This window comes from Silurus aristotelis, assembly GCF_946808225.1.
Source record: "Silurus aristotelis genome assembly, chromosome: 7".
Taxonomy (NCBI): domain Eukaryota; kingdom Metazoa; phylum Chordata; class Actinopteri; order Siluriformes; family Siluridae; genus Silurus; species Silurus aristotelis.
Window position 1 is genome coordinate 23,605,122 of NC_139580.1, and position 25,864 is coordinate 23,630,985.

At 39.5% G+C, this 25,864-nt stretch overlaps 1 protein-coding gene across 3 annotated transcripts; it reads left to right on the forward strand.

The window, feature by feature from the left end:
• The first annotated feature begins 347 nt into the window (after window positions 1-347).
• prickle1a (prickle homolog 1a) lies at window positions 348-25,557 on the forward strand. Of its 3 annotated transcripts, none has more exons than XM_083546260.1 (8): window positions 348-675; window positions 18,019-18,201; window positions 20,767-20,880; window positions 22,055-22,192; window positions 22,289-22,492; window positions 22,622-22,808; window positions 23,236-24,084; window positions 24,173-25,557. In XM_083546260.1, exons 2-8 carry the CDS (start codon window positions 18,028-18,030, stop codon window positions 25,009-25,011), a joined length of 2,505 nt encoding a protein of 834 aa, XP_083402386.1. In that variant the 5' UTR covers window positions 348-675; window positions 18,019-18,027; the 3' UTR covers window positions 25,012-25,557. The 3 variants fall into 3 exon arrangements, with proteins under 3 accessions (XP_083402386.1, XP_083402385.1, XP_083402384.1); XM_083546259.1 differs by having other exon boundaries at window positions 348-659; window positions 18,022-18,201; XM_083546258.1 differs by lacking the exon at window positions 348-675 and adding an exon at window positions 14,523-14,856.
• Window positions 25,558-25,864: the final 307 nt, after the last annotated feature.

Below are 25,864 nucleotides of genomic sequence, written 5' to 3' on the forward strand. Positions count from 1 at the left end.
AGGAGAAAGGGCATTATAGTGCTTGTGGTCTGTACCTTCGATGGGTTATGTTTTTGGAAACAGTGCATGTAAAAAGTGTTACTCTAAAAGTTATTCGGGATCATGTAGATAAATTCCTTTTTAGTGTGAATTTTAATAGTACTATCATTGCACAAGGAAGATTTCGTTTTTTGTTTTTTTTTAAGTGAATTGGAAATCGATTGCATAAATCATACATGCACGTTTAAATTTAACATTTATAAAAGGTGTTATATTGAAGATTTTGCTGTTTTGTGTCTGAGCCTAACACACTTCAAGCTCCACTTTCCAGACAGCCAAGAATGTGTTTCTCTCTGAAGGGAGGAGGGTGAAGCTAAACCAATAGGCTCAGAGCAGCAGGGCTAATGTCATTTTCTCTGTGTTCCTGATTCAGGACAGAGAAGTGCACTCTGCTGCAGAGGGAGCACACAGTTAGGACGACTTTGCATTATTATTATTCTTCAAGAGGATTTAGTGAATTACATATTAGTGATTAGATGAGGTTTGGGCGTGCATCCAGGACTTTCCACAGGACTATGTGCGTTAGTCTGATGCATGCATGAAGGACAGCTTTAACACCAATGACAACAAAGTACGACTGCTCAACCAGATAAAGGACTATCGAGCTCGGGATCATTCTTGTAGCTAAACATTCACGTAAGTCTCTTTTCTCGGCTGACATCGTTGCAATGCATGTGCTCAGAAATGGGGGAGCTGCCTAACTTACTCCGGGGGCGCGCACGTGAGCGTGCTGTGTTTTCCTCGTTGCATACTTCTCATGCGCGCGCCTGAGGTTAATACAGTAATAATCCGATACTATAATTAATAAACACAGGTGTCATAACTCTCGTTATTTTAAATCGAATGCAATAATTATTAGGGCATGCATGCGGGTAGTCTAGCCATGCAGTGTGTTTGATGGTGGGGATTTTTTTTTTTTTGCGTGTGTAGGCAAGTCGTTGAAAGAGCGCGTGCTGGGGAAAAAAAAGGCGAGCATACAGTGGCCTTGTGCCTGAGGCTCAGCTGTTGCCTGTCACATCGGTGCCAACTGCACTTCACAGGCAGGGTGGCGTAACCATTAGCCGTTTAAAAGCTTAGCCTCGGCTTTATCTGTGTCTAAAATCAAAAAAATAAATGTTAACGAGTGTGAAATGTGACATTCTAAACTCACGTGTATTCACATGACTGCATGCTGACAGGCACGAGCTGTGATTCCTTACCTCTGACAATTTGCCTCACCATTTTCTCACATCAAACTATCAAACTGCTTGTTTATTACATACTTGTAAACTTATTTTGCACCATTTTGCAGTATGTGCACTCAAAGATATCAGACCTGCCCTACACATTTTCTAGTTGAAACATATTTGCATAAATAAATGCTACCAAACTATATTTCAGACTTGTTTTTTTACCAATCTGCACTTTTCCTTCTTCTTTTTGTAGTTTGTACTACTGTAAAGGTACCAAACTGACAACTCCATTTGGTAGCTTGTACACTCAAATAAATGCTCCAAACTACGTTCTACATCATTTTGTAGTTCGAAGACTTAATTAAACAAATGTACCAATCTGTACTTGTCCAACTCCATTTTGTAGTTTATACACACTCTGCTTGTCCTACACCATTTTGTAGTTTATACTCTCTCACAGAGGTACTAAACTTTTTGTCCTACATCATTTTCTACACTTTTGTAAAGGTACTAGATTGCTTGGTACTAAACTTTTTGTCCTACATCATTTTCTACACTTTTGTAAAGGTACTAGATTGCTTGTACTACTTAATTTTGTAGTTTGTGAACTCAAATGAAGGTACCAAACTGCTTACTTACACCATTTTGTAGTTTGCTGGCGCACATGTTCTACAGCTTTTTTGTCATTTGAAGACTTGATTGAAAAAAATGGCACCAATCTGCACTTTTTCTACATCGTTTTGTAGTTTGTGTACTTAGAAATATAGGTTCCAAACTTCCTGTTCAGCAACTTTTTATAGTTTGTGTACTTGAATATAAACTTTAATTGTCTTACAACATTCTGTAAACTCTTGTAAATATAGGAGGCAAACTAATTGCCCTAGACTATTTTGTAGTTTGCATACTCTCAAATATATGTACCAAACAACTTATTCTACACCATTTGTTAGTACAGTCTTAAAAAAAACGTACCAAGCATACTTTTCCTACACCTTTTTGTAGTTTGTATACTTGTTCATAAAGGTACCACTCTACTTGTCATATACCAGTTAGTTTGAACACTTGTAAAATTCACAAAACTGTACTTATCCTATAACATTTTGCAGTTTGTATCTACATATAGCTATCAGACTTGTTTGTCCTGCACTATTGGCATTGTGTTCACTTTCATAAACACCAATGGAACAGTTTTTGTACTTTTGTATGTATATTTTAACTGGGAAGGTGCCTGTGGAGTACCTTTAACTAACTTTTAGAGTACAAAGTACATTTGTTTGCCCTAAAGTCCAATTATGTTTTGTTATTATTTTTTAAGTAACTCTATATTCACATTTCAAGGTCAAAGATTCACACAAAGATTCTACAAGGGATAGCACTGATTGACAACTGCAGTGACAAGGAAAATACCTTATATACCTTATTTGTATATAGTGTACACCCCTTTTTTCAAGTTGATTATGTTCAATTTATATCTATTACTATTATAATTAATATATGTTGTCTAATCATAATCAGACTGTGATCAAGACATTCATTTAAACTGCAATCAGTGTGATCTAAATTCACCTGTTAGAATTGTAAATGTATTCCTTAACCTCAGTCGTAAGGTTTAAAAAATGTGAATCTGCCTTTAGGGTTTGCATTTTGAAACGTTTTAATGATTATTGAATGACCACTAATTATATTAAATTTCAATGTATGGAGCCACTGTAGAAACACTGTAGTGCCCTCCAGTGGTCGCATTGTGCATTACATGCTTGCTGCAAGCAATTGGCACTGAGGAGGCGTGCCATTGACAGATCAAAGCCTCTGGTGATGTATTGGCTACAAAATAAAACAAATATTTATATTTATTAAATTTGCCTTGTAAAGAATTTTTATATACTGGTAAAACAGAGCCAAATTGCATACAGTGCACTAGGAAAGTATTCACAGCACTTAAAAAAAAAAATATTGCTATTTACAGCCTTATTCCAAAATGGATAAAATTATATTCATCAAAAATCTACAAACAATATCCCATAATGACACCGCGAAAGACGTTTGTTTGAAATCTTTGTAAATTTATTAAAACTAAAAATTAAAAAAAAAAAAAACAGGTACATATATATTCCCAGCCTTTGCTCAATACTTTTTTGAAGCACCTTTGGCACCAATTACAGGCTTAAGTCTTTTTGAGTATGATGTTACACACCTATTTTTTCATCAATTTTTTCACTCAAGCTCCATCAGGTTGGATGGGGAGCGTCGGTGTTCAGCCATTTACATATCTCTCCAGATATGTTCAATCGGGTTCAAGTGTGGGCTCTGACTGGGCCACTCAAAACATTCACAGAGGTGTCCCATACCCACTCCTTTGTTATCTATGCTGTGTTCTTAGGGTCATTGTCTTGTTGGAAGATAAACCATCACCCCAGGTCCAGAGCGCTATGGAGTAGGTTTTCATCAAGGATGTCTCTGTACATTGCTACAAAAATGTTTCCCTTGATCCTGACTAGTCTCCCAATTCCTGCTGCTGAAAAACATCCCCACCACCATGCTTTACTGTAGGGATTTTATTGGCCAGGTGTTGAGCGGTGCTTGGTTTCCTCCAGATATAACACTTGGCATTGAAGCCAAAAAGTTCAATCTTTGTTTCTCATGGTCTGAGAGTCCTTCAGGTGCCTTTTGGCAAACTCCACGCAGGCTGTCATGTGCATTTAACTGATAAGTTGCTTCTGTCTGGCCACTCTACCATACAGGCCTGATTGTTGGAGTGCTGAGATGGTTGTTCTTCTGGAAGGTTCTCCGTTTTCCACAGAGAAACGCTTTCAGAGTGACCATTGTTTTCTTTGTCACCTCCCCGACTAGGGCCCTCCTCCCCCAATCGCTCAGTTTGGCCGGGTGGCCCGCCGAACTGGACCAAAAGAGTCCTGGTAGGTCCAAACTTCTTACATTTTTGGATAATGGAGGCCACTGTGCTCATTGAGACCTTTAAAGCTAAAGACACTTTTCTGTACCCTTCGATACAATCTTGTCTCGGAGGTCTACAGACAATTCTTTGAACTTCATGGATTGGTTTCTGCTCTGACATGCACTAACTGTGAGACCTTATGTAAACAGGTGTGTGCCTTTCCAAATCATGCCCAATCAACTGAATTTACCACAGATGCACTCCAAACAAGTTGTAGAAACATCTCAAGCATGATCAGTGGAAACAGGATTCACCTGAGCTCAATTTTGAGTGTCATGGCAAAGGCTGTGAATACTTATGTACATGTGATATATTCATTCATTCATTCATTCATTTTCTCCCGCTTATCCGTAATTCGGGTCGCGGGGGCAGCAGTCTAAGCAGGCCCCCGCCTTGGACTGCTGCCCAATCCTCACAGCACCGTCCCTTACGGTCCCTCCTGCAGGTGGTGAGCCCACGGGAACATGTGATATATATTTTTTTCTTTTTAAAAAATTGCAAAAAATTTCTTTCACGTTGTCTTTATGGGGTATTGTTTGTAGAGGTAAAAAATGAATTTAATCCATTTTGGATTACATAATAAAATGTGAAAAAAGTGAATCGCTGTGAATACTTTCCGGATGCACTGTATGTGGTGTTTTTTTCTAAATCATATCATTCTTATCTCATTCCTCTGTCAACCCCTCTCCAAATCTCAGTACTGATCTGTTTTCCATTTGCATTTTATGTCAATTTTTATGATTATTTTTGCAGTTTAAGTCTCCCAAGCACTATAAATAAAAACAAGATCAACTGTCTCATAACTGTAACTTCCAACACTCTCTCTCCTTCTCTCCCTTCCTCTCTCTTTCTCTCTGACTGGCTCCTTGTGTCTGTGCCAAATGGCAGAAGTGACTCCATAAAGTCTCCAACTCCATATGAGTGCTTTACAATTACAGCTCAAGTCCACCACACAGGAGGTGTTTGTTTGCAAGGTGTGAGATTGGAGGGAGATAACAGGGACGTGTCTCCTTTGCAGCATTAACGAATGGAACATGGTGTTCATGTGTATATGCCATAGGAGTCGACAGTTAATCCCTGGTGCCAGCGTGTGTACGTCTCTCTGTTGATTTAATGCCTGGGCAGGCGCAGCATACACAGAGCGGCGTTTGTGTGAGACCGAATTAATCACCATTTGCCTACTTGTGTGCTAAACTGCTTCAAACCCAGATCCTCTGGCACCCTTTCACATGGGCCATCTAGGGGAGAAAGGAGAGTAAAGGCGAAGAAAAGTAGGTGAATAAACTCATGGCACTTGGAATAACAGTGTCTTTCATTGCTAAAACAAGAAGCAGTGACCTGCTTTTTCTTCAGCAGGCAGGCTGCAGGGCCGAAGCTCCTGCTTCCCAAATAGAAGTAGAATTATTCTAGAATGTGCTGCTTGATGAGTCGATGGTGGTCTATGCCTATGTGGCCGCTTAGTGCATGTGAATTGCTTTTGGATCAGACAGAAGATAACACAGTGTGGTAGGTCAACCGAGCAGAAAACATAAACATTAGTCGAAATGAAAGACAGCAACTGATTTCTAGCCTTTTTTATGAGTTATATAAAAGCTCATAGCCTCTGTAGACATATTTATTTGGTCAAATTACAAGTAAGGCAGATAAATGTCCAGCCTTTAAAGACGATATATTGTGAAAAATGACACTTATCCTATACTTTAGATTTTTTTTTAACTCTTACACCCACACTGAGAAAATTAAATAGGTACTACTACTGTATCTCCAATTTAGCGGCGACAAAATAAGAACGTACTTGCACAAACCATACGAATACGAATCATATATGAGAGGTTGTGGAGAGCATCTCGATATGCCAAGTAGGAACTCGTGAAAGACTCATAGCTTTATTTGATCAAATACAGCACTATTTACTATTTTTCTATTTGATAATTATCCATTTTCCTCCATGTTGATGTGATTTCCACTGCCAAACAAGACTTGGTTATCTTTTCTGTGACTTCCCCAGCTCTAAAATCCCAAAGTAACCTCTCCAAAAGGGTTTACAGCCTGATAGTACTCTTAGTTCCACATAGTGAACACATTTTGGGATATACATAGTGATTTCCCTACCGTGGTCTAAGCAAAAGCCACCACATTATACTTATGGTAGATCTCTACAAACAGTTTTGCTTGCAGCCTACAAGGTAAATAATGTAATAAAGATGGACAGTCTACATATAATGCACAGAAGGTTTCTCTCAGATTTTTTTTTTATTTTCATTAAAGATTTAGTTTAGTTTGATTTAATTAGTCAGACTTGACAATGTGCATGGTTCAAACACACAATGTCTTGGGCTTAGTAGAGAGAAACGTGGCAGCACCATACACATTGTAGATGGTGCATTTGACTTGCGCTTGTCACTTGTCAAATGGATAAAGTTATGTCATGGGAAAACAACTCACGACACAACACACATTCAGCTAATCCATATCAAACTGTGCTGTGTAGAACTACTTTAACTGAACTGGTCCCCACTATATGAAGTATTTCGTTGGCCACTTTTTTCATATATTATATCAGATGTTGGCTTATATGGGTCCAGATGTTCAGCAATAGCCAAATTCTGTACTCGTGGGAATCAATTTGTGAACAATAATGAACAAGTCCATTTTGCCAATGAATATTGATGACTGACAGCCTGTGACTCAAAGAGCCAGTTTATTAATACACCCATTTTTAGAGCTAAAATCACCTTAAATATATTTCAGAAACACTCAAGAAAGACATAAAAAATTGTAACATAACACTTTAAAGGCCCAACAGTGGCTCTGTGGCAGTCATGAGATTTGAACTCCCAACCTAGAGAAGTACTTTAATGGGGCCTCTGCCTCATCAGTACCAAGAGTTATACTTATCTAAATATATTAGCTAAACTAAAATACAACTCAATCACGGTATAGAATTACATTGCTGGCACTTTTCATGGTTTTTTTTTTGTTTTTTTTATCATCCTACACTTTATAATGGCTGACTCCAATGAAGGCTTCAGCTGAAAGTTGTTTGAATTAATGCTGCTTTGGAGATTAAAGAGATTTAGCTTTGGAGCTTTAGCTTTTGTAGATTTAGATTTGGTGGCTTATGACATACTACTTTGTGTTAATTAGCTTATTCATGGTAATCATCCTAGAAAGGATTATATAGTTTAAGGTTACGACTTGTGAGTACCCATATTTGTATTCAACATCCAAACCAAAATACACCATGCTGTTACTACTTTCTTTTGCTTTCATTTCCATTCCATTCTGTTTATGTGTATATATAGACAATATTTTGGTCATTAACAGTGAAAGGAGCCAGACAAAGTCTTTACTATGGAACCATCTGGGAAAACAGCAGCTCAGTTGTTCTTACTAATCACATAAAGTTATGTGAAGAACACATGCTCATGTTACCAACCACTAATAAGGGCTTATTTGTCAGACAGCTAATGCTGATTACTTGCAGTAGGAGTGGAATTTTAGATCCGCATGCAATGCCATACGACTGACGCAACACTCCAAGGAATGAATCGTTATGAGAAGTGGATTATTATGAGAAGCGTATGAATTATGAATTTTTTTTTTATGGTCTATTAAGGCTGACATTCTGATAGACAAAACAGGTCTTGTCATTTGAGTATGGCATGTCTTGAATAAAATGCTTTACCATTTGAAATTGTCACTCGTCTTGATGCCTGGGAATCCAATCAGATGGCGGAAATCGAGCTGGCCTCCAAATACACTGACACACACCACACTTTAAGCCAAAATCGTTTATAAACCAGTCGGCGAAAATCTTTACCGTGTAAGCATGTATATAGGCCAGTTTTTCAGGCGCACTGTGTAATTGATTCTAAATAACACTATGGAAATATCCATCAATGTAAAGCCATCCTTCCTTATTGCATATTATGTCAATAGTAGGGATATGAAAATGGGTGTGGGTTATTAGTATATTAGATGCAAAAGCATAGTTGGAATTTCCAAACGAAAAAGAACCCCGAGCAGCCGGATGCAACCTGGAGTTTTTTAAATCCAATAAGTCCTAATCTGGTTTGAAGATCTCAGAGTATGCTGTTGACATGAGCACTTGAATAATCAGATCAAATACAGACATTCGATAATGATCCGATTATTAGCAGGTATGTCAACACTCTTGATTTTATGGCTGAGTTGAGAGCAGTTCGGAAACCTGATTGATAACACAATCAACATTGTAAATATACACTGAAACAGTTAGAAAGGAATTAATACTATCTGCAATCTAAGAGAAAAATTAAAACAGTAGTTGCTGTGTTTAATCCTATACAGAGGTTCTTAGTCAGTGAGCTCCTTACAGTTTTATGACCGAAGTGAGCGTCAGTAGGATCTGGGGGTCAAAATACAGGTGGGTCAATATTGACTAAAGCAGGATGAGGACATACCTCCCAGTGTCATCCTGCAGCCCACAATGGTGCAGAGGGAGGGGGTGTCAAAGACGAGTGTCTTGCCTCCAGCACACATAATGGGGGTTCAAAGAGTGCTGAGTTTGTTTGGAATGCTCACACTGTCTTCCTGTTTGAGGGTAAATGAAAACATTGGAATGGCAGACAACCAGATGTGCATGAGATGACACACAAGCGTGTGCACACACACACAAACTTAGCTTAGGTACTGTAAATGGACACACCCGTTATTAACTACCCAGCTCGTTGGCTTTCACTGACATGCTTTAACTGACACCAAACAATGACAAATTTCGGACGCTTGAAAGTCTTTTAAGACTTTGTGCTCATCACCACATCAAGAAAATGTGTGCATATTCATTTTTCTTGCATCTCGCCACAAAAACCATCCAGTTTTTAGAAACACACACAATTCCAACCAATGGCGTGTGACCAATAAAGGCTCTGATGCCTAACAATAGGACCAATACACAATAGAAATAGGTGGCATTGTGAAGAACACACAGTCTGCCCTTTGGAAAATCTGTTATAATGTTTATGTTTAGTGGCGAGGTCCACTGACTTGCACCATAACCTGCAACCTTTAGGTCAGCAGTCTGTAGTGTTTAAGTTGCTTTAGAAAGAACAACAGGAAACTGGAGTAAAAGTTTGTAGAGGTTTGACCTTTTGGGGGAAGAATACGGCGCAATTTAGTGCTCACAATAGACAGACAGAGAGGCAACAGCCACATGTGGCTTGTAAGGGACAATGAAACTTTTTTACTGGGTGACGGTGACGGCGTAACCCTGAGTCAGCATCGGCTAGGTGATATTACTGAGGTCACTCTAGACCATTGCCATGGTCAAGACGCCTGTCTGAAGAGTAGACAAAAAACATCCTACCGTCCGAGCGCCACAGGTTAAATCCATCAGCAGCGTCATTATGATGCTGACGGTAACAGCTAACAGCGCACAGACCCCAGACATCTGAGCTATTCAAGTATTTATTAAGACAAATATCTATGACGATATGGAGAGCAAAAACCAAAAGGCAACATCTTATTAACAATATTCAGTGGGGGCCAAATGTCAGAATTCACATTGAAAATTTGTTTTAGTTTTTTTTCTTATTTCTAATCAAAAGCAAGCAAAATATTTAATTAAATACTAATTACAAATTCTATAATCTTATTCCAACGTAGGCAAATGTATAACACTGACCATGTTAATTGGCAAGTGGTAGGTCAGTGTTTTAGGCATTGGACTTTGGAATGAAAGATCTTTGAGTTTTAATCACATCACTCCTAAGCTGCCACTTCTGGGCCCTTGTGCAAGGCCCTTAACTCTCAATTGCTCAGCTGTATATATGAGATAACTGTAAGTCGCTCTGGATAAGGGCATCTGGCACATGGCATAAAGTAAACAAAATGGTCAGATTTTCCTCCTAATCTCTACTTTTTATGTCTTTGTGTTCGGACAACAATCAATAGAGAATTTAATCAAAAATTTTGTGCACGCTTGTGGAGCCAGCCCGAGTACACGCTGTTATTGAAGCAAAGAAAAAAAAAGGGACGGAACAGATTTCATGTATGAACACAATTCATGTATATATTCCAAGCATTTTTACTAATGTTCTCAGACTTCTGGACCCCACTGTACATCTGTATTATCTATAAAAAGGACTCACGTCTGAGAGCGATCATGATTAATTTGGTTTAGGCAGAACCCTCTTTTTGTCCTTTAGGATTTTAGCCTAAGTGCTCAACTTAATGCTTTCAATTGTGTCCAATTAAGCCAGGTATATCATACAGAGCACCGACCAATGAGGCTTCTTCCTCTGCAGTCTAACTGAGGCATGTGTTCAATTAGCTGGTTATATAAAAAAAACTGTAACAGAGCACTTCTCTGAGGAATGTTAATGATTTCAGGGGTTTGGATAATGGGCTGTGAAACGTTGTCAACTGTTCCGAATGTGTGGCCACTTAGATTATACCTTTTTGAAGTGTTAGACATCTTGGGAGATCGTCACATGATGTGTAAGATCTGGAAACACATTTCCAAGTGGTTATGTATGTGCTGAACTCAGTGTTGGGGTATTTTTTATTTATTTACACTTAATTAGTGCTTTTAAAAGTGCCGTTGTTTAACAAAATTCTCGAAGACGCGTCGATTTGTAATGGATGTGAACAGACACGCGAGTAAAATAAACTTGATGGTGTGTTTGGCTATTTCATTGGGTTTATTTCCTTTCTTTTTTATAAATGTAAATCGGCCGACTTTACTACACTATATACTACACCACTCAGAAACACAAATCAACTTTTGTGTTTCTTTTTTGCTGGTAAAATCTCCCATCAAATTATATTATATGTGTTTCAGAACAGCCCCTTTGACCAAGTGTATGTGTGTAGACTGCCACATGGTCTTTGTATATAGTGTGACGATATAAAAGGACTTCCTACCCTCAACAGTGTAGGAATGTGTCAGCCCACTTCCCATTGTTCGCAATGAGCTCTGCTCTTTACAGCTAGGTGAGAAAGAGTCAAATAGAGGGTGAAATACAATGTCCCATCATATAGCCCATTAGAGTTGATCTCAGATGGGGTGCATTTCTTTACGTTGTATGAAATTCAACACAGTCGTTCCAACATTTACAACAAATCTATGGTAAGGTAGGACTTTAAATGTATTTAATATTGATACATTAGAAATAAATCAAATGCTGCTTAGGATCTATCTCAAATGTAGTAAAGCCAAAAGATAATATGCAATGAATATTTGACATGACTAGATTTCGTTTAGTTGACCCAGCTATAGAATTCAGAAATTCTCATTTATTTTAGCATTGGTCCATATTTGATATTGCTGTGTATGCTATCTGAACAAAAGTCAAACAGCCTCATTCTATCATATTGCATTATAGGGGTTATCTTAGGGTTATAGGAGCACTGATTGACACAGCGCCAGTGTGGCGTAGTCCATATCAGAGCAACACTCCATCAGTTGACCTTTCCCTCCTCTGCTGAGGAGCAAAGGGCTGTTACAGTAGGGTGATGGTTCTTTATTGGCCTTTATGGCTCTGCCTTTGTTATGCTTGTGTCTTGATAATGGCCATTGGCAGGTCATTAAAATCTCGAAACAGCCTTACTTTTATAAGATGGCGAGCACACAACTAGGCACTATCTTAAACAATGAGTGTGAACTGCAATAAATAGCAGTACGCTGCTGGGACATAACCTTGTCTCAGGATCATTGAGACTCTTACTAGCATGTCCTTACAATGTGTGAAAAACCAAGTGAGTGGGATCTGACCTTTCCGAGTCAGTTGATTCGATAAAATAAATGACAAAATGAGAAATTTGATATATGACCGAACTGACCATGTGACAATTGGCCCACATTATGAAGAATTTAGGACACTGTCAAATATAGGGCACTATTCTGAGAGCCAAGGCTATGCTTTTCAAATCCTCTGAGGATGAGAAACTGGGTGGATCAGAATTTTGACTTTAAGACAGTTTTGTTCCAACCTGCACTCTTGTATTTCGACTATGAGATGTGTATTGAGACAGGACAAGTTAGGTCAGAGCGTCTGTTTTACAGTTCAAAGAAGTTAAAACCAGGTGTGAGCTGCTGTTTGGGTCATTATGAACACGAGTGGGCAGAAAGTGGTGGCGGTGGGAGGGAGGGGGAGGAGTTTGCGAGGGGGCAGGAGATTTATGGCACTATGTAGCTAAGGAACAACTAGGGGTCAGGGATGTGTGACTTGTGTTCTTTTATATTTCACAAGTATTTCAGGTCAACCCTGACCTGTGAAACAAGAGCTAGTACTCTAACAATAGAACCCAGAAGTGTTAGGGGCACTATCTAAATCACTTCAACAGATTATGACATTTTGTGGGTTATGAATGGGAAATGTATATATTAAATAATAATAAAAAATCTTTAGCTCAGCTATGTCGTAATGCATCATCAAGATTTCTTCAGTGGTGTTTGTATTTAAAAAGAACTGCCTCTGGACATTACGTCTATAGCACAATTAGCTCAACTACTATGTGCAAAATGAGAAAGCCGGAATCAAGTTATAGCACATGACAAGAACTTTTATTAGGTAGTTGTAACAGGGAACTGTTCCCTCCATAATTAAAGAGGTGTGAAAAACTCATGCCTGTTGCCAGAGTCTGCACCTAGTAAAATCTTTGTTAAATAGTGCAGAGGTGCTCCCTACTCCTGGGCTTTGGGTTTAATTGCACGCTGTGCCGTAATGCCATATGGGCCTCAAGGCCACTAGAAACTTTTCATAATCCCCCATAATTGCTGCAGGTTTTTTAATGAAATTGCATTGTCAATACAGTATCAACATGGGTTGCCTGTCCACTGAGGACAGAGGTCACTCAGCATTTTCAACACTCCAAGGCAAAGACTCATGAAAGCCTTCACAGCAGGATGTGGGGTTGTTTATCTCTCAAAGACTTGCTAATGCAAAGGAGTGTGAACTCTTTCTTCATCTCACTCCGAACACAAAGGCCTCGAGTTTGGGCTCAGTCCTGCTGGGATTGAGCGTCTATGTCCTTGACTGCAACAATGGCTTTGTCCACAAAAAAAAAAAAAAAAAAAAAAAACACTCACACAACCACAATGTCAATTATCAATCATTGCACAGAAGACTAAACAGTTAAAAATCCCAGAAGCTCAAGCTGTACTTCAAAGATGAGCCTGCATCACAGCTGAATTAGCCAGGGTGTATAATCATACACCTTTTGCAGACTTCAGAGGAAGCTTCGGTTTCATGAGCGAAAAAGCTTGCAGTGAAATGGTTTGGAGTACCCACAAAGACCACCCTGGGATAGAGTGACTTGGTGCTCCTCCATCATCCATCGTTTAGGAAGCAAGCACCTTGGACTCAACTTTAAGCTTTGTTTATTGAAACAACAGAAAGGCCTCCAACTTTTGCACATTCCTCAGGAAATTATAGAGATGATGAGGTCAACTGTGTTTCACTCAGGGCCTTGAGGTTGTCTAAGTTTGGTGGGTTTACGTCATAATCTGGTATGGTTTAAAAAAAAAAGAAGAAGAAATTCACTTGCTGTTTAACTTATTTTTTTCCCTGCATAAAGCAAGTGAAATAGACAACAGTATACTCAAACAATACTGCAACTAATCATGAAACTTCCTTGTGGAAGTGGTTGGTCTGGAAAGGAACTAGTCCTTTGATTCATATGGAAATAATCCCACTGGGTTGCATGTAGAGCTTTTCTTCAGGCACAGTGACTTCGATCCGCTGACGTCATTGTAAGTGTAAGATTGACTTTGTTAGTGAAGAAAACTGTCTGAAACTGCCTCTGGCAAGTTTTGGTAGTTTTAATGCATGAGTTAACGAAACAACTAATTCCTTAAGGGTACTGTCACTGACACATTAGTGATCGTTTTTCATATGTAACCATACATATCTCTGAATTAAATGTAACACTGTTTTATCAAATCGACACAAGCTACAGATCATACACACTTAAACTGAATGGCCATTCAGTTGAAATGTCATGGACAGAGAAGACCTACTTTAACATTGGCCTTACAAGTTATTAAATAGGCTAAAAGTATGGTTATATCTCTAAATCTGAGTTTAGACCAGTTTCTCAGCTCAATCCTGAAGCAAACAGGGCCAAAATGCCCTACTAAAAAAACCGGGCTCATTAACGCACATGCTTGGATTGACCTAAAAAAGGCTATCAAAGCTACAGCTACATTTTGGAACATTCTGAGGAAAAAATAAACTTGTGAGGAAAATACTCAGTGTTGAAAGTGTAAGATATAAGAGTGTAATATGAAGTGTAATGTATAAGGGCGGTGGGGGGTGCTAGAGCTGAATGGCTGAGGCTGGATTATGAGGGAGTGGCTTCCAGCCTGAGCTCCACAGATTGCAGTAAGTGAAGGAGCCATCTGGTTGAACTGCTCTTCTCGCTCTTGCTCACTTATACTCTCTCCCTCTATCTCTCACACACACATACACACTAACACACACTCCAGCTGTGTGCTGGATGTACACATTGGTCAGATCATCATTACTGGAAGGAAATGCAACAGGAGGCCTAAGGACCAAGCCAACTGGATTTTTAGATATGAAAAGCCAAGCCTGGAAAATGTTACTCCTGAGGACATGTGATCTGATGTGGTGATGTGTTTACAATAAGAACGGGAAGGAGCTTTTGAAAGAGTTCCCCTTATTTTAAGACTTGTGTGTTTGAGAGGTAAGGTCCAGAAAGGTAATTATGGAAGTTGGATTGACTTGTACTGTTTTTGACTTGAGATATGAAATAATTAGTCATTGGCTCAATATGTCAGGGTAAGCTCTACTTTTCCAAGTTAGAAACAGTTTTATTCAACTTTAATACCCTGCCCTAGATTTGAGTTTAAATGTGGCAAAGAGGCATCTGTCTAATGCCTGGTCTTGCTGAATACAGCATGGTGTGAGAGTGTGTATGTGACCACAGAGAAGCTGTGGTTAAATAACAGCAAGTCCGAGTCAACTGCTTGATGAAAGCCTGCCTGAGTACAGGTGGTCCTTTTCTAGCTACAAGCACAAGCTTTTCTGCCATTTTGGCAACAGAATAGTGTATCAATTGTGCTCTAATGAGATCTCTACTAAAGAACCGTACATATTGACTTTATCATTGGCACACTATGAAAACTCATCACGATGCTAAATGATTGTAATAACTGTTATTTTTGCAATATATACAAGCTAACATGAGTGAAATGGACAAGAACCTGATGTTCGTTTTAAGAAATGACGATCTCTTTCTGCCAAATTGTTTCACTGTTGCCTGCATAGCATATACAAACAGTTCTCTTGTATCCATCCAATCTTCTCCTCATGCAGAAGAGGGAGTCCTTTTGGAGTGCTTTTTTGGAGCATGTATCTAATCTCTAACAGACAATAGGATATAGACTTGTTGACTTAACGTTCTAATCCTCGGCGCTGTAGTGGAAAGAGACTCTCATCAGTGGAACACAGACACTTTTAAGAGCTTAGAACTGGTGCCAAGGATCATGTTCTTGACATTAAAACCTTTAGTCGGGGTTCCCAGAGCTGACGGTATTTTGTGCAGTTCCAAATCAATCGAGGCCTGCAATGAATGGAAAGTTTCGTGGATTCAGTTCACCTGCACAAAACTTTATGTTCAGTTATCTAGATTGGGATAACTCACAATAAATAAGCATAGGAAAGTGACTCCTAAGTTAATCACTCAATACAGATACCTTTTATCAAATAAATTTCTATTAGTGAGTCAGGAAATTGAATTTTGTCGGGGCTTGACCTCAGCTCCTCAGGACATACAGAACAATTCCAGCATCCCATAGCTGTTACGGCTGAAATATTTTTAGATTAGATTTCTGATGGTCCCCAAACTGTACCAGTGTATAAGCGCATGTGTGTGTTGGGGGGGTTGTTAGTCCGCCCACTCAGACCCCCTGTGCACAGCCTCTGGCTGAGGGATTCAGGCTCTCCGTGGGTGGATCTAAAAGATATGCATCTTGGGCTCCCTAAGCCATGTTAACAAGGTTTTCTACAAAAGAAATAGATGTTAAACACTTTCTGGTAGAAGAGTAACACATTTGGAAAGGGCCACACATGATCACATGAATAAAAACCTGGCTTTCGGGCCAGGATACAGGATGGAGTTAGTTAAATGGTGAAATCCACCATGGTGTCTGATGAATTGAAAATTAGCAAAATAATTGTAAATTTGATGTTCAATTGAGGGTGTGTCAAAACATTGAGGCAGCTGGTTAAATTTTTTTTATTAAAAGTAGGGGAATACTTGAGGCCTTAAAAACTTTATAGGGCTTCCTTTTGCTTTCCAACCTTTTCTTTTCTTTACTTTTTTAGGTTTGTTTTAACCCTTTTAAACTCCCCTACACTCGTCTGTGGGTACAGCCTCACATTCCTAAGTCTTGGTCTTGAAACGACATACATTCCTTATCGGTTTCAGTGTAGTTACTGAATGATTAATAGTGGTTACTGAATAATACGAATAACAGAATAACAAGCCAGTAGTTTAAGGGGTTAAATAGCTAAAAGAATGGGAGTGTGTGTGCGCGTTTATTTGGGTGGTACTAAAAGATCTTGTCTTGCAGGTTAAGAAGTCAGTGAGGAGATAAATATCTCAAAAGGCAAAAGATCTTAGATCAACCAGAAAATAACCCAAACAGACCCATAACCTGACCAGATCTACAGGCTAATAATATGTGCTTTCATCTTCAAACCTTTTTCTTGTTCATCATATTAACAGCTTTGTGTAAGTAAGAACTGTTGCTGAGTGAATAGTTGGCTACAAGAGCCAAGACTGGACAGATTCTGAAAAGCTACAACTCACTCAATAAAGATTATTCAGGGACAAATCCAACTCAATGAAAGTACAAGAAACACTTCGTACATTGGACACGTTAATCTTTGTACGATGTGTGAATAGTAGAGAGTCAGACACTCGGAACAATTAGTCATGAATATGCAGCGTGTTGGCTAAAACTATCATGCCACTTCAAAGAGTACAATCAAATGTGCCTGGCTTTCTCAGCTGTCCACTTAACCACAGCAGGGAGTGAAGAGGTGCAGGACGGGGAGGAGGGGTGCTTAAGTGGTGACTAGGGCTGACTGAAGTCACACAGTATGAGTCCGTATAGCTGAAATCTGACCACAACTACACAACTATTTATGATCAACAGGCATGTCTGGAAAAGTCATTTGAACAAAGTTTTTTTTCCTTTTCACCCACACTTCATGATAGGATGCGCAGAATACATCTGCATAGAAAAAAAGAAGAAGAACGTGAAGTTTCTTAGGAACAAGGACGCCTTTTCACTCACTCGTGTAACCGCATGTCAGGCTTTTTGTGAAAGCAAACTAAAAAATGTATTTAAGAAAGAAAGAAAAAAAGTGGACACAATAATTACATTATTTATGATATTGCATTAGAAATATATGTAAAAAGTATGTAGATATACTGACTATTAGTACATTTTTCTCTTCTGATTCCTTTATCTGATTCATTTTTTAAATCCTCTAGAAACTGAACCTTTAGAACGTTCACGGTCATATCTAGTCCTAAAATGTATTTGCCTACTGCAATAGCCCAGGACTGTAGCGTACACACGACCACACAAGTGCTAATTCTAATCCTGTGCGGTCCTATCAGCAGTAACATTAAAACTAAAACAGGCAAAAAGATTTTTTTGCAGGCCTGTTTTCTCCATAAAGGGAAAACTATGAATCATCACTGCTATAAAAGCCAAAAATCAACATGATGTGTTTTAAGTAATGAGCACTGGAGCTTCTCTGAGTGTTGTCAGACTCAGAGGATACAGATTCATGAGTAACAAAAAAGCCTTTTTGCTTATTTCATCTCTAGGAGGTCTGCATGATGAACCTGGAGAATCCTGGTGGTTTCCCCAGGAGCGGGAAGCATCTGGATATGGATCAGAAGGTCGGCAAGCTCACGTTCGGCTTTCAGAGAAGCTCTACCTCGGATGATGATTCAGGATGCGCTCTGGAGGAGTATGCCTGGGTTCCACCTGGTCTACGACCCGAACAGGTGAGCCATTTGTTAAATGCTCTTACTGTCACTTCCACACCCATCTCTGGTATTTAAAAAAAAAAGCAGCTGTAAAAATGACCTCACCAAATTGATGAATCAATACATGTCACACCATGAGCATTGTTCTTATCGCTAAATTTGAGTCCAAGCCTGTCAGTGGGTTAGACAACCCGATTTCAGACTTAACAGAGAGTGCAAGTATCCTTAAGCAATCTTGATTTATATACAAAGAAGGATTAATCAGTCCATCGGGTTCCAAGCTTGTTCTAATTCATTCTAATTAGATCAGCCAACTCATTTGTTAGGGAAGCAGAGCATTTTGTAGGCATCGCCCCACAGGCGCTTGGAAACAGGATATGCTGTTTTTTATTTACAAACTGTTTCGTGGAAAGTCTGTAAGTCATTAAGGCAAGCTGGCAGACAATGGCCCGAAGCGATTGAACACTAACTGCCAGCTAAGCGCACAGTATGAGGAACACTCTGGGCGAAGGCTGTTTTTTGTATTGGCGTGTCTGCGAAAGGCAGGCCTTCTCGTGACTGAAATGTGATGATGTGGCACTTTTCCAAGTCAACAGAGAAGGACTTAACAGTTATCTCAGAGGCTTGCTAATACCCCCCCCCCTGTCAATGCTCGTCTGAGAAGCACATATGACTGCAATCAGGGGTGAGGGGCGAGAACAGGGTCTAAAGCAATATAAGACTAAAATCCAAACACTGCCTTTGTGTTAAATGCAAGGAGCAACTGTAATGTCTTTACAGCTGCCGTTCCGTAAATTACCCCCGAAACATTATAGGTGATCATTGCTGGGAAGTACACAGATACTCAAAAAAGAAAAAAAAAAAAAGAATCCACACTGTTCATTAGTTGCCCTAGGGAGAGGAGTGGGTGGTAATATTAGCATGAAATGAGCATGATTTATGTTACTGCTCATTGTCAGGTTTAAATGGCAGCCTGAATAACAGCAGGATGCTGCTTAAGCAGGAGGAGACAAGCACAATCTTCTTTATCTGCTGAATGTTACGACCAGCACTCATAAACCTATGCCCCTTACCGAGGTCACCCGCTAGAGGGGAAAACACAGTAAAGAAAGCATCTTTGGCTCGCACAAAATGAAAAATAGTAGTATAGACCCTTCATGGTAGGTCAGTAACAGTAGTAAATTAATCAAACTTTGAACAACAAGCCCTGCTATTCGTAGACATGATAAAATGGATATGTAATGGAGGTTACTAAACCCTGGTGTAAATTCCAGTTGTCTTTCATGTGCTGATAAGAGATGCCGGAATGTCAGTTGTCAAGGACAAGAATGTGCCGTGATATAATAATAGCAAAAATATTTACAGTGTGTGTGTGAGAGAGCCTGCACACCTTTATACTGTATATTGACAACTTAAATAGTATTACAATTTTAGTATATGCCAGAGGTGGTAGCTCAGTATTAGCCTTTCTATAGGAAGGTCATGAGTTCAAATCCCTCCACCACCAAGGTGCCACAAAGGGCCCTTAAGCAAGGCCCTTAACCTGCTCTGCTCAGTTGTAAGTCGCTGTGTAAATGTTAAATATTTAAAGCAGACATCTACATTTTTAAAAGGATGACAAGACGTTTTAGAACAATATGAATTATTATTGTATTATTAAAATCTACTGATAGAGGAGATAAAGGAGTTAAAAGTTCTGTGGTAGCAGAAAGAGTTTGTAAGATAATGCTGAAGTATTTTGCTGAATCCAGCACTATTTCTCATAACGTATTTACAAAAATTTTATACTAAAAATAATTTTACATGTAATTTTGTTTTAGATATAATATAACACAGCAGCTAGATGTATATATAGTGCGATATTGGTTATCTCTATGGAGAAATTAAACAGATTCACTTCAGCTTCCCATACAATTTCATGTCACATGATGTTCCATGGCTGCCAATGAGCCAAGAAGATATCTCAGTCCATATTTGGGTTTGGGGTCAAATCTATCGATGACAGGTTTTTATCACTTGTAACTTATGACACAATCTTTTGCTATCCTGTAATCAGTTCACTTTATATATAAAGCACAGTATATATAGAACACAGCTGTTCATCTGCAGGTGTGAGCTTCATTCATTTCCAGTCAGTGATGTCTGATTTGCAGGTCCAGGCTGGTCAAAGAGTCATTCCTGGACAAGGTTGTTCGCCATGACATCAGGACAGCCTGACTGACTAATATTTGAGTGAGATGTACATTTAAAAAATTCAGCAAGTTAAAGGGATAGTCAAATAATAGGTGTTTATTTTTTCCACATGACGATTTCATTGGGAAATAAAAACGAGCATAGACATGTGACATCAAAATGCTTGGCAAAAACCAATAAGAATTGCTTTGTGTGCTGACAGCAAAGCTCATCTAGAGACATCTGCATCATTAAAATGCATAAAAAAATTTATTTCATATTAAAGCACATTTTTTTTTATATTGCTTCCGGCCTTCAAAAATGACGTTTGCCTGGGTGTAATTACTTAAAAAAAAAATTGTGTGTGATATCAGTGTTTAATCGTAATTTCTCTTGCTTTCGGCATTGCAGGTCCAGCTGTACTTCTCCTGCCTGCCTGAGAATAAGGTTCCATATGTTAACAGCCCAGGAGAGAAATACCGCATCAAACAGCTCTTGTATCAACTGCCTCCGCATGACAATGAGGTAAGATAAACTGGATTGAAAAGTACTAATAGATAGATAGATAGATAGATAGATAGATAGATAGATAGATAGATAGATAGATAGATAGATAGATAGATAGATAGATAGATAGATAGATAGATAGATAGATAGATAGATAGATAGATAGATAGATAGATAGATAGATAGATAGATAGATAGATAGATAGATATGCTTAAACCTCAAAATAAGAATGAAGGAATGTTTTGACATCCTGTCTGCATTAACTACTCTATTAACGTATTGTGAAAATGTATATATGTATATGAATTGATTGTTCATCAAAGAGTTGCATTCAAAATGTTCCTTTAGCTGTATAAGCTTATTTCACACCCCTGTTCAGTTATTTAAAAGCAAATCTGGAATAGGGCACACTGTATAGCAGGAATTCAATAGCAGTTTGGGGTTAAGTGCCTTGCTCGGGGCAATAACTGCTATAATCAAAGGAAGGATGTTAGGACTCCCCAGATACCAGGCATAATACAACAAGCCATCTCTAGAGCAAGGAAACCTCCAGCTTTGGTTCTCTGGTTTGAAGCCGTAACCCACCGGGGCACCGCCACCTCCAGAGGGTCCTGAAAATCAGTGAGGAAATAAAGCGTCTATTGTTTCGTCCATTCTTGAATGAAGATGTGCTTCTGCATCGCATTTCAGACCCCACTCAAAATCGCTTTTTAAGGATGAATAAGTGTGGGTACTGGTTAACCTCATGCGTTTTTCATACCTTGTGTCATTCATCGGATTCCTCTTGCCATCACAGAGGACATCTTTGTTTCCTCGTTCGTCTGTGGGTGTTGGCACAATGAGACATTTGAGCTGGTGATTTTATGATGTTGCTGGGGGGACTCGACACAACATGTGGCACAGAGATTCCTCACATGGCTGTGGTTTGCAGGCAGAGACTGTAAGGATGCTACTCCAATGTGCGTTGTGCGTGCCACAATTATCGCTCTGAATTGCTATCGTGTTGCTTGCTTTGTCTCAGGTTTTTCTGCAGTCTCGGGTTTTTGAACATTTCTGTCGCTCATAATCACTGCTCAACCAAATCACTCATCGTTCACAGCCAGCAGAAGTAGAAGAGGTCGCTGAATGGTTTAAATAAAACCAGACAAACCCTGGAATCTTTTAACTAGAGTTATTCCATTCCTGTTTTAGGTGCGCTATTGCCAGTCCCTTGGCGAGGAAGAAAAGAAGGAGCTACTCATGTTCAGCGTGCAAAGAAAAAAGGAAGCGCTTGGGCGGGGAAATCTAAAGTTGCTGCCCAGGGCTATGCTTCACGCGATCTGCGAACATGTATGTTTTTAATTAACAATTCCTATTTGTCGATGATTCATAGAAATAATATAGTCGGACAAAAATAACAGATTTATTTTTTTTTTTTTACTCCAGTGTGGGGAGGATGTCGGTGGAGGAGAGATGGCAGTGTTCGCATCACGAGCAGGGTCCGGAATGTGTTGGCACCCGGCGTGTTTTGCTTGCTCAACATGTAACGAGCTGCTAGTGGATCTCATCTATTTCTACCATGAGGGAAAGATTCATTGTGGCAGACATCATGCTGAATTACTTAAGCCACGCTGTTCAGCCTGTGATGAGGTAAGCACAAACACTTACTATGTATTTTAAAAGTAGGAAACGTAAAGTCATTGTTCCTAATCAACTTAGTGCTCAATGGATTCAACATCTGGATAGATCAACTAATTGAGTACACTGTCTACTTTCCAGATCATTTTCGATGACGAGTGTACGGAAGCAGAAGGCCGTCATTGGCACATGAAGCACTTTTCCTGCTTTGAATGTGAAACCATTTTGGGTGGCCAGCGATACATCATGAAAGATGGCCGACCCTACTGTTGTGGGTGCTTCGAGTCCCTGTATGCTGAATACTGTGAGGCCTGTGGAGAACACATCGGTAAACCTGTCTTTTCACGTCCTTAGGCTTGTAATTTAAATGCAGTAACGCCAGTGTGGTTTTGCAGAAAATTTGCACATAATGAATTGTATTTAATCTTTCAGATCTGTTACTTAAGCAAGTGCTTTTACCGTAAATAATAGGTCATTCCATCATTTCATATTCATGTGACTGCAAAACGTTGTTGCAAAACACGTTGTGATTAGTTCAACTGCTTCGTTGTGGAAAAGGGAAATTATTTGTAGTGTAAATTATTAGTAAATTTTATTTCATAATCCACAAGCCTTCACAATAAATGAAACTTCAGCAAATGTATTCATTGATCTTATCCTTCTAACATTAAGGTTGCATTAGTATCATCAATAACCCCTGTTTGATATTTGAGGCATCTACTCATTCCCTCCTAATTCTGGTTATTTTCATGTAGGGGTTGACCATGCTCAGATGACGTATGATGGTCTCCATTGGCATGCCACAGACGAGTGCTTCAGCTGTGCCCAGTGCAAAACCTCTTTGCTAGGATGTCCATTTCTGCCAAGACAAGGCCGCATCTATTGTTCCAAAGCTTGTAGCCTTGGTGAGGATGTCCATGCTTCGGACTCATCCGATTCTGCCTTTCAGTCAGGCAGGTCTCGTGAATCCCGCCGCAGTGTCAGAACAGGAAAGAGCAGTCGTTCTGCAGATCAGTGTCGCCAGTCTCTGCTCTTCTCGCCTGCCGGAAATTACAAGTTCCCTGGTTTCTCGGGCAACGCCGAAGACACATTGTCGAACAAGCTGTCCCATTTGAATTTAACAGATGAGCATTTCTGGAGGAACAGAGATGAACAGGAAGTGCCAGAGGACCATGAAGAATGGGCTGAGCATGAAGACTATATGACCCAACTACTTCTTAAATTTGGAGGGCATGGGATCTTCCAGCAACCCGAAGACAGCAGACCCACTGATCCATGGATGACTGACTCTGAGATTAAAAATAAGGTGGAGTCTAAGCTTTCAGTAAGTGGTGGCAATAGCAGTCTGGCCAGTAAAAAATACAAGACAGATATGTATTGGACACATTCCCAAGACGGACTTGGAGACTCAGCATATGGTAGTCATCCTGGACCTGCAAGCAGCAGGAAAATCCAGGAGCTTGATCTGGAACATGGTTCCAACTTTAAGCATGAGGAAAAACAGTGGTTTAACGACTCTCTGGAATGCATCACGGATGGGCTGAAGCAGCAAGAGCAGTGTGTCCGGGACTCCATGGACTCTCTAGCACTGTCTAATATCACGGGTGAGTATGTAAACCAGTAAATGAAATTTGTGTGAAAAATACTGTTAATGAACTACTGAGATCTGAGATTGAATCTCTTTTATAACAGGTGCATCAGTAGAAGGCGACTTTAAAGAGAAGCATATTCCCTTTTCACTACAAACCTTCACCAAGCTCGAGAATCAGGATTGCGAAAAAACAAGCAACATGGGAACTCTGAACTCTTCGATGCTCCACAGGAGTGCCAACTCCCTCAAGAGCCTGACGTCCGAGCTCGAGCAGGTAGAAGTAGCAGAAGAGGAAGAGCCAGAAGAGGTGATCCCTCTCCCAGAGAAACGATCCATTCTTCCCGTTCTCCGGAGATCCAGGTCTCAATCGAGGCCTCATCAGGTCAAGTTCTCTGATGATGTCGTAGACAACGGACACTATGAAGATGCGGACGTGCGACAGCCTCCGATGAGTGAACGCACTCGGAGAAGGGTGTACCATTTTGACGAGCAGGACGAGCGGCGCCGCCGGCATCACCGCAACCACAGGCGAAGGAGCCGAAAGTCTCGGTCCGACAACGCACTGCACATCGTGCCCAAAGAGCAAGCGCGTATGTGCTACAGAGAGGACTATCTCCAGCGTGGTCCTATCCCTACATCTCAGCATGTGCAGCACTCCCATTCCCATGTGAACTCCGAATACGGCATACAGAACCAGGCCGCAGAGAGATTCTATCGTCTTTACGGAGACGACGACGATTGGTGCTCTACATGCTCATCTTCTTCCTCTGAATCGGAGGAGGAAGGCTTCTTCTTGGGTCAACCCATTCCACAACCCAGGCAGCCTAGATATCAGTATTATGCTGCCAAACTTCCCAATCAAGTACTCCCACCTTACGGCACAAGGACAAAGTCCAAAAAGAAGCGAGGACATAAGGGGAAGAACTGTATAATTTCCTAGACTGGAAAATAGTCACCAGTATATTGCAATACAATAGTTAGCGCCTGCATTTAATCTGGCTTCATTCAAAGGCCAGCAATGACCACAGCTCACATCATTTCTGCAGTATTTTTCATGAACAAGACTGACATATCTTGAAAAGGCTCTGTTGCCTTGCATTTCAAAAATATTACATGAGCAAAAAAAGAAAGAAAAGAACTAGCAGGTCACTTAGTCATTGATACAATAAAAGAGTATATTTATAAAATACCATATATAAATGAGTGAATATTTAACAGTGCAAATATGTGTGTATATATTGTAAAAAAAAAAAAAAAAAACTGTTCTGATTTAAAGCAGATATTTTTATATCCCTGAATTTTTAACAAAGGAAAAAAGTACTATGATAGTTGACGAATAGCAGTAGACGACAAATGATTTGCAGCAGCTTCACATTTGTTTATTAGTTGTTTTTTTTATGTCACCAAATGCAATGCAGTTAGACCTTTGTTATGCCAGGGTCCCATGTACACATGCTTCTTTTCTATTAAAACGAACTGAAAAATACATTCTACCTTCTGTTTTATGTGGTGCATCATTGGTTTGAACTTTTTTAATGGTCCATAGTAAACAGCATATGCAATTTTATGTTTTTCTTTTGGAAAACAGGAACCTATTCATAAATGAAGAATATTTATTACTAATGTTTTATATGAAATGTTTTCAAATGAAAAATTTTACCAGACAAACTAATGAACTGATTTGAGAACACATCAGGAATGTTTATTACAGGTACTCCTCATAGCTTAGTTCGTAAGTGAGTTCAAAATTATAACAGAACTAATAAACCAGTGCACAATAACTTAGCATTGTT

Bases quoted from the DNA above. Each gene is read 5' to 3' on its own strand.
- prickle1a (XM_083546260.1), top strand. From the start codon at position 18,028: ATGATGAACCTGGAGAATCCTGGTGGTTTCCCCAGGAGCGGGAAGCAT. The intron at 20,881-22,054 runs GTAAGATAAACT...TTCCTGTTTTAG, and splicing joins TGCCTCCGCATGACAATGAG to GTGCGCTATTGCCAGTCCCT. The intron at 24,085-24,172 runs GTGAGTATGTAA...CTTTTATAACAG, and splicing joins AGCACTGTCTAATATCACGG to GTGCATCAGTAGAAGGCGAC.